The sequence below is a fragment of the Epargyreus clarus genome, unplaced genomic scaffold, assembly GCF_041222505.1.
Source record: "Epargyreus clarus isolate Ecla_fem2 unplaced genomic scaffold, WU_Ecla_fem_2.2 ptg000014l, whole genome shotgun sequence".
Taxonomy (NCBI): domain Eukaryota; kingdom Metazoa; phylum Arthropoda; class Insecta; order Lepidoptera; family Hesperiidae; genus Epargyreus; species Epargyreus clarus.
Window position 1 is genome coordinate 16,879,946 of NW_027332222.1, and position 14,770 is coordinate 16,894,715.

General features: G+C 37.1%; 1 protein-coding gene across 3 annotated transcripts in view; it reads left to right on the forward strand.

Moving 5' to 3' along the window:
- Eip74EF (Ecdysone-induced protein E74) overlaps window positions 1-14,770 on the forward strand; it is a 276,463-nt gene that overhangs the window by 117,399 nt on the left and 144,294 nt on the right. For 2 of the 3 annotated variants that reach the window (XM_073079272.1, XM_073079273.1), the window contains 2 exons: window positions 190-441; window positions 648-1,005. In XM_073079272.1, coding sequence (XP_072935373.1) covers window positions 190-441; window positions 648-1,005 — 610 coding nt within the window. The remainder of the gene's footprint in view (window positions 1-189; window positions 442-647; window positions 1,006-14,770) is intronic. The other variant, XM_073079274.1, reaches the window with a different exon arrangement.

Below are 14,770 nucleotides of genomic sequence, written 5' to 3' on the forward strand. Positions count from 1 at the left end.
TAACAAATTGAAAATATTAATATCATGAAAATTATATACTGTTATTATTTATTTCATTAACTTGAAAAAGTTTATTTAAAAACCAAAGCAGTATCATTACGTGTAGCGCCATCTTGTGTGAAGTAGCAAAAACTTTTTATTACTATTAAAAATATGTGATTTTTACAATGGCCTCGTTGAAATTTCCAGGACGCGGTAACCGCCGGCGGCCAGGCCGCGGCGCAGCTCCAGCTGCAAATGGCGACATCCCTGGGAGAACTGTCACAGGCTGAGCTGTCCAACATCGTAGGAGGGCTGACCCTCGAGGCTGACGGCTCCGAGGCTGCAGACCCTGATGACATCCTGAAGCAACTCGGCGAGACCGCGTTCGACAACTTCGACACTTTCTTTACGGATTTAACCAATTCCACTGCCTCTGCTGTGCCACCAGTAGAAATAAAGGTGATCTAGGATTTTGGATGTTAATTTATTTCACTATTTGGCTTACTAAAATTATGAAAAAATGTTATTGGCATTATTGTTTCCATTAATATCATTCAAGTAATGAATAATGAAAACCACATATTGTAATAAAAAAAACTACAATAATGAATAAAAAAATACGCACATAACAAAATACTTAATGGATGATTATTTATGCTTTTCAGCAAGAAGAAAACAATAACATATCGTCAGCGTCCGGGAGCCAACTTCAAGGCCCATATTATCAACCAAGCAATCAAATATCGCTACCCAACAACGGACAACAACGTCTGCAACAATTGTTGAGATCAGGAACTAGCGCCATCAACAACGCTGTTGCAAATAATATCAATAATGGAAGATACAACATAGCTTCCGCGAACCCCTTACTAGCGGAGAAACTAGCCGCGACATCTAGCGGCATAAAGCAAGAACCAATGAGCTCCGACTACAACGGAACGAGTATGAACTATGGAAATGCTTCGCCAATGCAGCGGGTGCCGAGCGGGAAACCTCAAGTGCACGATGCTGGAGGAGGTAAAGGTAAGTTTTATTTATTAAAACTCAAACATTTAAATCAAAATCATTTAAATTTTCGTGGAATTATACTTAAATTTAACGTATGGTATTTTATGACATCTGTCGGGCAATAGCTGAATTAAATGCTTTACCACTTTAGTAGAAACCTACGTAGTTTTGAATCGGTACGTTAGATGGCGCTGACTCCAATAATGAAGTTGTGTAATATTTCTAGTCTATAATAGAGGTCGCTAGTTGTAGCGAAACAAGCAAAGTCGATTTTATGTATCACAAAATCGTTGCACCGGTTAGCCGATGCAGTTTTCTCTCGATCACAATCCACTTTCAATTTCCGCTCGAGGAAGTGCAGCGATTTTCCTTTCGCGATCCGCCGCTTTTACCTCGTCTTAGACGGCCATCGGCGAGAAAGTTTAATAGCTCTATTAATAACTACGACGGTAAATTTTCTTATGAACTATCTTACGATTGTCCAGTATTTACGCAATGTCTTAATGTCTAAATAAACTGAAATGACATTCAAATAAATATGTTGAATCTAACGAACTTTGAGGACCAACCATTAATTTTATTGGCAGTTTCCTTTTCATTATTTAAAATCATCCAAGTAATGAATAAAAACCACAGATACTTTAACAGGCATAACACATGAAGCAAATTACTTCATTATTTATTCACATGTTACATAAACAAAAAGTTGCGGATGTTTCATGGGGGTTTCTCGTGTTGAACAACAAAGGAAAAATTTGCAATCGCATTTATTCATAGAAAATACCTTGCATTAATGTTTACGCAATGACTGTGCACGTTTTGAACCGGACTTTCCCTGTTTTATTTTAAGAATGGTAATTACCTATTAATGTTTGTTGAAATAAAGATCGATCTCGTTTTATTTTATCACACAAATGTGGTTAAAATGTCACAATTTGGTCCTGGGAATCGCTACACATATAGGCTTTATTTAAAAACGTGAATTCATTCTGTTTTATAAAAAGAGTATTTAAAACATTTAAAGATTGTCAACTTTAAACGCATTTTAAACGCGGTTAAACTTAGCATTTTATTTTTTGTTAATTTTGAAACATTCCCTAATAAAAATGCTACTTATATAGTGGTACCAATACCCAATCAAATTCATAAAAAGTTATGTTCTACATATCAGTGTCAATCCCAATCAATTTATGACTCCATCGTCCAAAATATTATAATGTTGTAACGTAACTAAACATTCTTAACACAAACAATATTTAAATTGTCAAAAATATGTTAAAGAATAAAAATATTTTATTTTATACTAGCTGACCCGGCAAACGTTGTGTTGCCATATAAATAAAAAAATGTTAAGAGTGAACAACTCTTATCACTTAGAGGTATGAAAAATAGAAAAAAAATTGGTGAAAATCGGTAAAGTCTTTTCGGAGGAGTACGGTAACTAACATTGTGACACGAGAATTTTATATATAAGATATTAATCTGTTCTTCGACTTCACCCAGGAGTCTAAATATTTCCCATACATTATACAATCCATCTAGTAATATTCCCGTGAAAATGGATTTATGCTATCATAAAGACCTATTGACAAAACATTTTCAATACTGATTTCTTTTTATCCATCTTTTAAATGGCTATTATTTTATATAGACGGAGTAAATATTCGTTCAAGTCCATTTTCAATATACCACAATTGGAATAAAATAGGCTGTAAATCAAACACATTTAACACTAATAGCACATTTTCTCGCGATAGCCAAAGCTGATACCGCGGCGCCCCCACGCGGCCGGAAGTGAAAGCTCCGCACATCTAGCTTTCTCTGATATCTGCACATCGGTACTATGACGCGAACTGAACAGACTCTTACACTTTTAGAACCTAAAGTTATTGAATTTAGAGAAAATATTATAAATAGTAGATGTGGTTAGAGAGAGCTTTTTTTATAATATAGGAGTAGCAGACGAGCACGCCGTCCACCTGATGGTAAATGGCTACTGCCGCCCATGGACATCTGTAATCAACCCCAGATACTGAGGACTAAGCTGGAACGCCTCGGAAAAGTCTGTCTCCCTTACCACACCCTTCAAAACGGAACACAGCAGCGCCTAACACTGCTGTTATTAGGCAGACATATTTTATTTGAGGCGTTCAAACAAACATGCTTAATTTTATAGATTATAAAAAACTCCATAGTCAGCGGCGCATTCGTTTTATAAGTATACCACGATACTTTAAATTCGATTAAAATACGCCTATTAAATTTCGCAACCTATATTAAAGTTACTATACACCCATTATGATCTCTATCATTAAATAAAGTGTGAAATAAATATTTAAACTTAAAACTTGTAAAACAAATTCTGTATCATCATTATTTCGTACTCTAAAAATCTGTTAAACGTCTCTACATTAATGTAGAGAAACGTAAAACCTTAAGCGCAAAACGGTTATCTCTACAACGCATTAGTACCGAATTACGGTTGCAAAAAAAAAAAACAAAAAACTACACTTTTACACCCCTATTTGAACTCACCGCCTCAACCACTTGATAGTCTCCCCCGGGAGAGCCTCGGGATAAAACGTCTCCAGAAGCGGGAAGCTTTTAGATTCTTTTCAAAAAACGACAAGGACCTTTTTGCTAACCACATTTGCTAATCGTACCTTTTATAAAACTTAATGTGGAACTTTTTCATAAGATTTAAGTAAGGTTTTTATAATATTGAAGTAGAAAACGAATATGCAGTCCACCTGATGGTAGGTGACCACTGCTATTCATGGAAATCTGTAACCACCTCGAAGGTGGTAGAGTTCTTTTTGGTTCCACTCCGGTGGCACCACCATCACACCTATTTCTACCTAATAACAGCAGTGTTAAGCGCTGTAAGGTTTGAAGGTTATGGTAAGGGAGACATTCTTTCCGAGACGTTAAACTTTAGGCCTTTAGGATAGCAGCATGTACGTGTGATACTCCTAAAAAATACTCCATAAAAAATAGGTTTAATCTGCCAATCAATTTCTTATACTAAGGACCTCATTCATTCTTTAAAGGTGGTAGTACCCTTTGTGGTTTCACTCCGGCGGCACCACCGCCACACGTATTTCTGCCTCATAACAGCAGTGTTAAACGCTGCTGTGTTCTAGTTTGAAGGGTGTGGTAAGGGAGATATACATTCTCGAGGCGTTCCAGCTGAGTAGGGGTTCCTCAGGGGTAGCTGCGCATCTGTGGCCGACCTCAGGTAGGAATATCTATTCCTATCTGGATAATTGATGTCTATGGCGGCAGTAGCCACTTACCATCAGGTGGACAGCATGCTCGTCTGCTACTACTATATAATAAAGATAAATCCTCCCCGTACCTCCAACGAGCTTAGTCGCCACTGATCAAGTGGGCTGCTTAAGTCTATTGCAATTTTATAAAAACAAGGATATTGTACTAGCTCAATCGGTGACACAGGTAGTTCATCGTAGGTATTTGTAACAAATGTAACATTCCTAAAACATGAGGTATATTAAAGGTGAAATGGTGACTGTGTTACACCTGAAAAACCACGTAACAGAGTCCCAAGAAGTTCCAAGGTCTAAGTGTGCTAGGTTCAAAGTCTACATTTTTATTGACCACACAAGTGAAGTGAGTTTTTGTGTCAATAAAATGTTTTAAGCTGCGATAGCCTAGTGATTTGAAATTCGACTTTTAATTCGGATTTCGGATTTCGAATTTGTGATTCCAATCCCAAGCGCACACCTCCGATTTAGGAGTTATGTGCGTATTAAAATGTAGGTATCATTAGTTAAGTTTACATAAAAGAAAAACATCCTCAACACAAATAAGGAAACCTCTGGAAAACCTGAAAGTTATCTAAAGTAAGCTGTGGTTTTGCATGTGTCTTGGATGTATGTCTTCAAATTGCTATCGTGAATAACCGTTCTTCTTCTTCTTCCTTGCCTTCTCCCTTTACTTGGGGTCGGTCCTCCTCGTTCATATGCGCCAGGATGCTCTATCCTGGGTTGTCTGTGTATTCAGCTGAGTTATCGTGAATAACTACTCTACATACTAAAACAATATTTATAATTTGTTTCAATAATGTTATCATAGGTTAGTATTTCTGGTCGTCTCTATCATTTTCTCTAACAATATATGAGAATAATGTCTCTAATATGAATAACTCTTTAACGTTACATATATATTATGTATATACGAAAAGCATAATTTAGAACTACATACATACTAATTTAGTCCTCATTGAAATGAGTCATATAAACAAAAATTGTTATCCCTATTACGTGGCAATTTTGATCATCGTAATTTTACAAGCAATACTTAGGTATTGCGTATTTTCCAGGGCCCTAAATATTAATCAATACGAGTATGTTACCACAATGCAATGTCACGCTGATATTCATGTGTAGTAAATAGTTTTTGCGGTAGGTAGTAACACGTATGTACCATCCTGTTACCTTACCTATACCTTACCGTTATTGATACCTATATTTTGGTGTTAACATCTTATATATAAAATTCTCGTGTCACAATGTTAGTACTCCTCCGAAACGGCTTTACCGATTTTCATCAAATTGTACATGCATATGAGCTTTATGCTCACCAGAGTGGAGCCTGACGGGGCAACACGCTTAGAGGACTTCGATTACGTTTCTTTGGAGATCCCAGAGACCTCAACACAGCGTCGAGGAGAGCCACTCCCACGGCACTGGGTACCTTTCGAAAGTTCCCCCTCGTGAATAAAAAAGAAAAAAGGCATTTATAACCGAACATATTACTAAACTTAATGACTAACGTCTTTTTATTTCTTTGAAGTAAGCTTGGAATACATTTTTATAATTTTAAATACATTTAAGTAGCAAACGAACATATGCATTCCTGATGGTAAGTGGCAACTGCTGCTCATGGAAACCTATAATAAAACCTAGACAGGATTATACGGGTAGTCCTGTGAGCCCTAGTTGCAATACGCAGTTGTTGTTGTATAAGTATCTCTCCCTTACTACAATACAACAGCGTTTAACACTAGTAATAGGCAGAAATAGCTGGCGCCTCCAGAAACGAACAACAAAGGGCTCAAATTGAATACAAGGAACTATATTCAAGTTGCTACATTTAACCTCCTTTCATCCATCAGCCTTTAGAGTTAAAATCTCCTGTTCTACCACTTAGTTATCGTATGTGACATTGACAAGAAATAGGACATAGTGGTTCTATTCTAGACCACAATTTGCCCTAGATAAAGCCGTGTCCTCCCACGAAAAGGAAGCAGACTGACACATTTCTGGGCGTTTTCCTATCAGTGTTCCTAGTAATGCGTTTATAACGGAGAAACATATATGGAACACCGTGTCAAGGTCACGTAGCGTGTCACGGCGACCTCGTGTGACGTCATTCGCAGGTTTCGCGTAATGGCATTTGCAAAACAAGACCCGTAAATGCATATCTTTGAATGTTTGCTGGAATTAGGCGTGTCAATAAGGGGAAATGTAGGATTAGGGAAAGTGTGACCTCATTAACATGTTTCCTCTCGGAGTGGAAAGGGGTAAGGTCACACTCGGTCTAGTGCGGATTGGTTGACTTCACACATTGAATACGCGTTTTCAATGCAATGTTTGATAGCAGTGATAGCCTAGTGGTTAAGAAACTCGGCCTCTCGATCGAGGGGTCTGAGGTTCAAATCCCAGGCAACGCACCTTTGATTTTTCAAAGTTATGTCCGTATTAAAAATTAATTATCACTTGCTAGACGGTAAAGGAAAAACTACGTGAGGAAACCTGCATACCTGAGAGATTTATAAAAAAAAATCTCAATGGTATGTGAAGTCTACCAATACGCACTTGGCCAGCGCGGTGGACTATGGCCTAATCCTTCTCATTCTGAGAGGAGACCCGTGTCCAGCAGTGGGACAGTATTAGGTTGGTGATGAATGCATTGTTTATCTATAGTCGTTTTTATCCGACCGCGGAAGGTAATGTTTTTGAGCGTATGTATATCTCATTCTTTGGAAACGTTTGCAGCGCGAGCGTCTTGATGTATTTTAATATATGAGGTGTCATTTGGTTCGTCTAAATTGTAAAAGTATCATAGGTTTTAACTTTATCCCATTGGGATTCTGTTTGTAATAATTACTAATTATTTTTGTTTATTGCATTGTTATGCATATCTTTTAATGGCATGATATATTTACTAGAATTTGTTGCAGTTCATGAACGAGAAATATCCTCATATGGTTAGGGAAAGTATCCTAATTCATCACCAAGTAATGTCTGTTTGTTATGTGTTTTCACTCAGATCTTTGGAAAAGGGTTTAGAGAGGGTGAGAGGGTTTAAAAAGGCCTTTACAGTCGACCATACTGGGTAAACGCTAATGTGTAGACACAAAAGTTTATTTTTTTTATATTCTTCACATAACTTCGAACACCTTTTCAAACAGAATTTTTAGTTGTGGAGATTTCAATATCATATTGAATGTGTGACCAAACTCATGTAAACTTCTGATGCTATTTGAGCTTGATTGCATAGGGTATGCATCATGTGCATGGGCGGCAGTATCCAGCGTTAGATAGACATTCTCAATTACTACTGCAAATTTATGAAAAAAAAATCGATAAGCAAACACAGTGAATAGAAAAGTGTATGAAAACTACCATCTCTTAACTTTTGCCCATACACGTACCCAGCAGTGGGACAATTGCTTTATGATAGTGACAGGAATAGGGGTATAATCCGCGTAGAACTGCTAGGCCGCTCTGAATATAGTAATGAATCGCGTCGCCATAGCAAGTTATATGACTACAAGTGCTCGCACTTCAGAGCGGACTAGCAGTTTGGCGCGGAGTATACATTGCGTCGGGCATGTATTAAAGTTGGGTTATTGCTTAGATTTTTAGTGTTTCCCTATTTTTTGTTTTGTTTTTGCATTATTATGCATACAAAGGTTTTTAGTTTTTTTAGCTATATTTATTTTATTAATTTTTAGTATTTGTTGTTATAGCGATCATCATTATGCATCGGCTGTAAAAAAATCAAGTGTCTATCTATTACGGTTTAAGAGATAAAGCCCTGTGACTCACGAACAGACAGCGGAGGGTTTCGTTTTATACTTTGAGTACGGAATCCTAAAAATCATTCTACAAGATGGCATTATAAATATGTTTCAGTACATTTGAGTTATAAGGAAATAACATTATTATTTTTCATAATCATAATCATAATCATAATTCTTTATTGCATAAATATGGTATTACATAGGATGTTGTACAATTTATAAAGTTCAAACATATTTCACCGGGTAAGGTATGCAATTTTATTATAAAATCGTTAATCCTGAGGATGTTGATAAGGACAATGGTAAAAAATTATTAAAATCGTGTATTGTCATCGGTTTTTGATAATTTTTCCAAATTTTGAATTAAACTGAACGTTCAAAGTGAATAGAAATCGGGTTCAAAGATTCCGTTACTGTTACGTACATACATACATACATACAACCCAAGCTAATAAAAGCGTGTTAAAAAGGAAACCGCGGATGGAAAGCATGTTATATCCAATACCGCAAGTAGGCAGAAAATGAATGTCCTTCATATTTCTATCTAGGTTTCATTAAAGTAACTTACGCCCTTTGAGGAAACCTTTCCGCGTTTTAATAACAATAACATTACGACTTATACGGCTTACAAACCGTTTTCCTGTTTTCGAAATTGCATATAAATATAGTGAATTATACTGAAAAGTTAGTTTTAGTTAAATAATATTTATATATCCCTTGCTATGACGTCAAGCAGATATAGCCTAGTGGTTAGAAACTCGATCGAAGGGTTCGAGGTTCAAATCCCAGGCACCTCTGATTTTTCAAAGTTATGTGCGTATTAAAAATCAATTATCACTTGCTTAAACAGTGAAGGAAACATCGTGAGGAAAATGAGAAAGTTTAAAAAAATAAATACGCACTTGGCCAGTGCGGTGGACTATGGCCTAATCCTTCTCATTCAGAGAGGAGACCCGTGCCCAGAAGTGTGACAGTAATGAGTTGATGATGATGACATCAAGAAACAGAGTGAGAACCCTAGTCATGCAAAGTTGCCATTAAGTTCTTAAATTTCATTGAACATCAGGATGATTTGTGAATTGTAGTACCGCATAGAAGGTGGTAGAATTATTTGTGGTTTGACTCGAAGGCACCACCGCCACACCAATTTCTGCCTAACAACAGCAGTGTTAAGCGCTGCTATATAGGTGTTTAAAAGGAGTGGTAAGGGAGACATACTTAACTGAGGTTTACCAACTTAGTCTTCAAGGGCAGCAACGTGCTGTGTCCGACCTCAGATAGGACTCTTATGTTACCTGGGTTTGATTAGATTAGATTAGTTCATTAGACGTCCATGGACGGTAGTGGTGGACCACTTACCATCAGGTAGAATCCATCGTTATTAGATATGTACTTTTCTAATGATGGTAAGTGGCTACTGCCGTCCATGGACATCTGTAATCAACCCCAGATACAATTAGATATTCCTACCTGAGGTCGGCCACAGATGCGCCGCTACTCCTGAGGACTAAACTGGACCGCCTCGGAAAAGTTTTTCTCCCTTATCACACCCTTCAAATCAGAACACAGCAGCGTTTAACACTACTGTTAGGAAGCAGATGTAGGTGTGGCGGTGGTGCCGCGGGAGTCGAATAACTAAACTTAAAATGAATTTACTTATCTATATATATAAAAGAAAGTCGTGTTAGTTACTCCACTTATAACTCAAGAACGGCTGAACCGATTTGGCTGAAAATTGGTGGAGAGGTAGCTTAGAACCAGGAGACGGACATAGGATACTTTTTATCCCGTTCGACCGCGTTTCCTTGAAGTCATTTTATAACTCAAGAACGGTTGAACCGATTTAGCTGAAAATTGGTAAAGAGGTAGATTAGAACCAGGAAACGGACATAGGATACTTTTTATCCCGTTCGACCGCGTTTCCGTGAAGTCATTTTATAACTCAAGAACGGCTGAACCAATGTCACTGAAAATTAATCGAGAGGTAGCTTAGAAGCAGGAAAAGGACATAGGATACTTTTTATCCCGTTCGACCGCGTTTTCGTGAAGCATTTTATAACTCAACAACGGCTGAACCAATTTGACTGAAAATTGGTGGAGAGGTAGCTTAGAACCAGGAGACGGACATAGAATACTTTTTATCCTGTTCGACCGCGTTTCCGTGAATAAATAAGAGTTGAAAGTTTGTATTAAAGTCCCCCAGTTTTGATGCAAATCTATATAAAAATTGGTATTTGATAGGATTTCGATAGAAAGTAATTAAATATCTATTTTACGATATTTGCAAAATCAACCCTTAAGTTGGTTAAGTAGGGGTTGGAATTTTATATTAAAATCCGTTAATTTGGAAGCAAAAACTGTAAAAAATTGCATTTGGCTTTAGAAAACACTTCGTTTAGAAATCGGCAGATTTTGAAGCAAAGTCTATGAAAATTGGAATTTAGCTTTTTGATTCAAAATAATAGAACACATTTTTCACCGTTTTTGGAAAATCAACCTTTAGGGTCGTTTAATCGGGTATGGAACTTTAATTTAATATCCGTTAATTTGGAGCACTAAGAAAATTATCATAAGACATAATGAAGCATCTGAGTCACTGTTTGTTTTTTTTAGATCAACCCTTAAGACTGTTATAAATCGCCTTTCTATTTACACACCTGTTTCAGCATTTTTAGCTATTCAACAACCCGATTAGAGTACTATAAGTAAATAAACTTTCTTTAAAAAAAACCGTTATTGAAGTTATAGGTACTTCTTTTCGCGTGTTTGTAAAAAAAATAACAAAAAATACAACCGACTTCTATGTCACTACAAAGTAAAAAATAATTCGAACGAAATATATTGAGCGCCGACTTCAGAAATATGTACTAAACCAACATTTATTTGAATTATTTTTTACTATGTAGTGACATAGAAGTCGGTTGTATTTTTTGTTAAATTTTTTTTTACCCTTTTTAGTGATGACATAATAACATTTATATTAATACAATATAAAATTGTATAAACGTGATCATGAATTAAGGTACGGTCTGAATTTACATTGATTGGAACCGCCCGCTCGCAGGGCGCTGCCGTGCCCTGCCCGCTTAGTTTTATATTGTCTTATGTGTTCCAACCTAACCTAACTAAATAGTCAATGATTTGCAATTTCATTAGAACCTCCTACACCAAATATCTTCAAACACGACTCAATTATTCCCATGGGTTGAGGAGTTACATATTTTGTCTCCGAGCCACATTATCAGACCCTTAAATAGTCAATGATGAACTGACATTGTAATTTCATTAGAACCTACAATAAAAAATAACACAATAAAAAAATAATTATTAAAATCGGTTCACTAACGGCGGAGTAATTCGTGTACATACATGAAAAAAAAGATACCGGCCGAATTGATAACCACCTCCTTTTTGAAGTCGGTAAAAAAATAACAGAGTGCAGAGAGGTAGAGTGAATTTTATTTAATTGTATTTTTTATTTTCCTGTTCTCCTGTGGCCATTTCCTAATATTTACCAGTAGTTTATGGACATAATACATAAATTACACGAGTGAAACCACGAGGTACAGATAGTCACTCATAATTAGGTGGTACGAAGTTCACCGGGTCATCTAGTAATGAATAATAATGAACAAGTAAGAAAATTTATATAAAGTGGTGTTTCATCCAAAACAGACTCTGACGTCACGCATATATCATGAATGGCCTCTATCTTCATGCGGATGCGCGCGTTTTCCTCATGCTGGTAGCTGTTTGCAATATGTGTCATTTTTATGAGGAGGGAAATATTTCGAATATTTTGCGTATAGTTAGCGTATGGGACTTTTAACCAATCATATATGTTGACAATATTGGGATTTCGAAAATTTTGGGGTATCCTGTTATGCCAAATACATCTACCAGACGACCCGCATGGCTGAGCGGTCGCCATATCGGTCTGACGCCCAGAGGGTACCGGGTTCGATCCCCGGCCAGACACAGATACAAATTGATGAATTTAAGTTTCTGTTTCAGGGTCTGGGTGTTTGTGTATTTGTCTCTGCGTGTCCATAACACCCACGATACAGAGAATCTTACTGTGGGACTGTGAGTGTATCAAGCGTTTATTTTTTAAAGTGTAGAAAGCATTTTTTTTATCTTCAGGGTGAAAATATTCCGTATTTTTAATTCAAACTAAATTTAAATATTTAAAAATAAAACACAAAACGCTTAAAAGTTCTTGTATAGTTTATATTGTCAGGCGTTATTTTCAAAAAAAAAAACATGCGATAAAGTCATAAGGTCAATCACTTCATAAATCGTCTTATCCGTAAGGCGCTCCGTTTTGGGGCGAAACACGTGATGGTAGTATGATAGTGGTGGTATTTTTAGCACTGTATAGTCAGCATCAAACTGCTAGTCCGCTCGGAATATAGAAATGAATCGCGTCGCGAATGAAAGTCAACAAACTACCACCAATAAAAACTATATGAATCAATTTTGAATAAATGAGATTTTAATTTGAATTTGAACCACGCCGCACCTTTTTCTGTCTAATAATAACAGTGTTAAATGCTAATATGTTCAGATCTTAAACGTATGAAAAAGCAGAAACATATACACTCATACAAAGCGTTCCAGAAAGGCTTCAGGGGTAGCTATGGTCAAATAGGACTCGAACCCTATCTGGAGTTGATTACAGGTGTCCATGTGCGACAGTTGCCACTTATCATCAGATTTTGCTAATTCTATAATATCAAAACCTATTTTTTATATGTTACGAGATTATTCGGCGTTGTCTCACCTGATTAACATGATGCGGCATGAGGTCCCATTTAAAGAAAAAAAATAATATCCAAAGTGGATTTGAGTTAGTAATTATTCTTACAAGATACTGTCTACACTTACGGACCACACTAGAATTCACTGTGTGCGTCTGCCATGGACACACATAAAGACAATACACAATACGAATATTTCAGTGGTTTCCTGAAAATCTGAGAGCTTATTTGCGTATAATATGAAATATCTGACACGATTTCAATTATCCTTTTTTGATAAAGAACAACACTGAGTTCTCAGTAATCCATGTAGTATTGTTTTTACCCTATTCAGTAATAAGATGTCTCATTCGGTTATCATTATTAATTGACGTATTATTTTTAGTTCCTCCCAATAACAAACATAAGCATGAATGGCGTGTTACGCCATTTTCCTTAAACGATGGTTATGAACCATGCCCTCACTAGTTGCGTCCCGTGGCGTTACACGTGTTCAATAATATTATATTGTTTGTTTATATTTACTTAGAAAAGGACATATATAATGTTTGTGATGGGTCGGTAAATACTATGAATCACTGTGGATATTTTTATATAAATAACAAGCTTGGTTTAAATACATATATTAGGACAACTTTATATTGGGTTGTTTTGACTGATATTTGTTTCAATAAGTAAAAGAGCGTTTAGTATTTTTGAATGGCATGCCTAGAAACACGCCATTTTGATAAAATCGAGCTTCCGCGAAATACACGGCAATCGGTAGCCAAGTTAAAAACTATTATAGTGACTTTATCTGATATATGAAATCGAAACTAAAAATAAAAATATATTTTCTCTAATAGCGCTTGATTGACAAATGAACTCCAGAAAAATTTTAACATACAACATAGTGCTCTCTTGTATGGAGCTGGGAAACGTTCAAATGATACCCGGTGCCGTGGGAGCGACACAGGGTTATGTGGGACTCTTACCGCACAAACCCCCTAGTGGCCGTCCTCGGCGCTGCGTCGAGGACTCCGGGATCTCCAACGGAACGCAACCGGAGTCCTCTTAGCGCTGTGCCCCGTCGGGCTCCGCCCAGGTGAGCTTGGTGCTCACCACACCGTCTGGTGTGCACGACGGTATGCGACCACACATACCGCCGTCCTTCCCGGGGTCGCTAGCCTGGCGGTTTGAGCTCCCACTCTTGCCGTCCGCAACCCCGAAAGCCCTCTTTTAGTCGCCTCTTACGACAGGCAGAGGATACCGTAGCCCTATTCTGGTCCCGGAACTACAGGGACAGTGTATTGAGCTGGCTATCATACACTTAACACATTATGAATTGCTATATAATGATACTAGTTTTACCATACCGAAACATTTCATTTTTACAATCACAACATGAGTGTTCTGGTTTGAAGGGTGTAGGAAAGGAGAAATATTTTCCGAGGCTTATAGTCCTCAGGGGTAGCGGCGCATCTGTGGCCGACCTCAGTTAGGAATATCTTATCCTATCTGGAGTTACACAGATGTCCATGGTCGGCAGTAGCCACTTACCATCAAGACATTAAAAACATTAAAAAACTGGATCAGAATGCAAGTACTTCATCAATGCAAGTAATAGCTGCATGTAACCGCAAAGTTGTCATCACTTATTTTTAATACATATTTCTCATTTCTCGCAAGGAAGATGACCACAGACATAACCTACTTAAGTCACTCGTAACATTAATCCACATACAATTAAATTATTTATAGGCTGACCTGTTTACATTCTAGGAAACCTCTTATGTATTTCAAGGGTATAGTTAATAAATAAACACACGAAATTCCTACTACTTCGGTTCTTTTGTGGGTGACACACACTAATACAAGTCTCCACACACCCATATTTTGAACTGATGCTAAGTTTTTTTTAAAAGACGCTTTCTACACTCACAGCCCTACACCAGGATTCCCTGTATCATGGGTGCTATGGACACACACA